This window comes from Tupaia chinensis, unplaced genomic scaffold (assembly GCF_000334495.1).
Source record: "Tupaia chinensis unplaced genomic scaffold, TupChi_1.0 Scaffold000104_1, whole genome shotgun sequence".
In the NCBI taxonomy this organism is placed as follows: Eukaryota; Metazoa; Chordata; class Mammalia; order Scandentia; family Tupaiidae; genus Tupaia; species Tupaia belangeri.
In genome coordinates this window covers 3,647,103-3,649,442 of record NW_006159568.1, presented here as the reverse complement: position 1 = coordinate 3,649,442, position 2,340 = coordinate 3,647,103, and the positions used below count along the sequence as shown (strand labels likewise).

The window sequence follows — 2,340 nt, the reverse complement described above, 5'->3', positions numbered from 1 at the left end:
TATATATATATTTAATTTTACTTAGTATTATTTTTAAATTTGCTATAGGGCATGTCTGCTCACTAGAGAGAGACTCAGAGAGAGAGACAGAAAGAGAGAAGGAAAGTGAGAAAGCAAGCTGCCAGGTCTGGAACTCAAACTGTGGTCGACCATGTTGGAGTCCAGCACCTTAACAAACATACCACCTGCTGGACTCTAAATAATTCTTTAAAAGCAATTTTTTAAAAAAGATTATTTTCCTAGGAGAGAACATGATATGATTGAAGACCATAAAATGAGAATAGCAAGAGGCAAGATGCGGAAAAAGTTTTGTTGAGAAATATTGGAAAATAAGATTTTGATTATTAAATGGGACAGTACCTTGGATGATAACTTAAAGGCTATATAGAGTATTTCAGAGTTGATGTGGTCATAGAAACCACCAAACATTAGGCAGGTGAGTGAAATGGTCATTTCAAGCCACATTACAAAAAAGTCAGTCACCTGAAAAAGCGTGAAGAGATGAGTTAGAGCAACTATGACCTTTGCAACTGCAATCATTTCTTAGTGGACTTCACTGACGACACGCAGAAAAACACTGCAAAGTTCCAGCTCGCTCAGACAGTTTGACCATGAATTTAAATGAAAGTGCTACTATAAAATAAAAATAATAAATTCTTATTGAAGAAGGCAAATTCGGGCCAGCAGGTGGCATTTTGGTTCAGACACTATATCCCACATGGCCAACTACACATCTGGGTCCCTGACCTGACTGCTGGAAAAACACTATAGGTATATGCGCATGTGTGTCCATTATCCCAAGAGGAGAGAGGAGGAGAAGGGATTACAACAGGGCCATCCCCCCAGGGCAGTGCTTTCTCACCTCTCTGTGTCTCTGGTGAGTAAATGCACACTATAGCTTTTTTTTTTTTTTAAGGTAAATTGAAATTAGATCTGTTACTACATTAGTGATATAGCTAGAAGAAAACTGTTGAAAATAATTGCAGGAAAAACTTTTATCTGATTGAAAGATTTATATAAGCTATTCCTTCCTTATAGATGATCTCGAAATTGAATAAGCATGCATATTTTTAATCACCAAATTGAAATGTGATGATTTCCTAAAACATCTGGATTTCCATATGCATCAATTAAAAAGTAGGTTATATAAACTACATTATAGTATTGCACACCATATGACATATTTGTCTAATGATAAACATGGTAATTTCTCTTATTTGGCTTAGTTCTGATTAGCTGAGTTAATGCACCACCCCCCACCCCCACCCCCCGCATGTAGTCACTGAAAAGTTAAATACCTGAGGGAAAAGAAGTATAAACTAGGCAGCTCTACATGTCATGGTTCCAAAGCAAGGGAGAAAACTGAAACGGCTATAGCCAACATTGCACCTCTTGGAAATAACCTATATTTATGAAGCAACGGAATTCAAGAAATAAAAGCAAACCCCTTTATCTGATGAAAGCATCAAGAATCTGGAGAAAAGAGTTCATTTTTACCTTTCAGTTTGGAAAGGCAGAGACCATAAGTTTCAGCATAAAAACTGAGAAACAAACAGCAGCTGTAGAATGGCCAACCTAAAGCAGCACGAAAAATAATTACATTTAAAAAAAAATGAGTGGGATAGATTTCAAACCAAAGCTGTCCTCTTCCTCTTCGTAATTGTGCCTTTTTCTTTTTCTCTGATGGCAATTTCAGTAATAAAGTTTTGCTGAATTCCTGCGTTACTTACATGAGGTCCTTGGAAGCACGACTCCCTGGGAGAATACACACTGGTTTCCATGCTGAAGCACAAACTCTGTTCCCTGGTGTGGTTTGAATTATGGGAAGAGCAGCTGTTTGCTCTTTGGGTTTAGTTGCCACAGAGCAGTCATTAATAGGCATCTCAGTTCCAGACGAAATCTTAAACCCCGCCTCTTTGAAATGGGAAGGAAAAAAATGTGGCTCTGAATTCTTTCTGTATTCCGGAATGGTAGCTTGAAAGCTTAAGGACGGTTGGAGTCTGCGTGCTAACTGCCCTGTGTCTGACATGTCATTCTACCCAGTGATTTTCTTTTCCCCTGAAACAATTTTCTTCTGAGTTGCTGATGGAAGAAACAAAAAAAATCTACAGTCAAAATCTCAGTAGCCTTTTTCACATTGTTTTTACACACAGGTACATTCAAAACACTTAGCGGTATACCATTGCGTCGTTGGAAAAGTCATGATATATATATATATATATTTTTTTTTTTAATGCAAAAATGCACGTGGTGGGAACCAGCAGTTAGCATAATGGCTATGTCGCTGGACTCCCACGTAGTCGACCACGGTTTGCGTCCCGGAGCTGGGGGCTTAAACTA

At 38.2% G+C, this 2,340-nt stretch overlaps 1 protein-coding gene across 1 annotated transcript in view; it reads right to left on the bottom strand.

The window, feature by feature from the left end:
• GNE (glucosamine (UDP-N-acetyl)-2-epimerase/N-acetylmannosamine kinase) overlaps window positions 1-2,046 on the bottom strand; it is a 66,685-nt gene extending 64,639 nt beyond the window's left edge. Inside the window, exon 1 of the mRNA XM_014586022.2 lies at window positions 1,731-2,046. Within this exon, the coding sequence (XP_014441508.1) occupies window positions 1,731-1,781 (51 nt within the window). The 5' untranslated portion in view covers window positions 1,782-2,046. The remainder of the gene's footprint in view (window positions 1-1,730) is intronic.
• Between the last annotated feature and the right edge of the window lie 294 nt (window positions 2,047-2,340).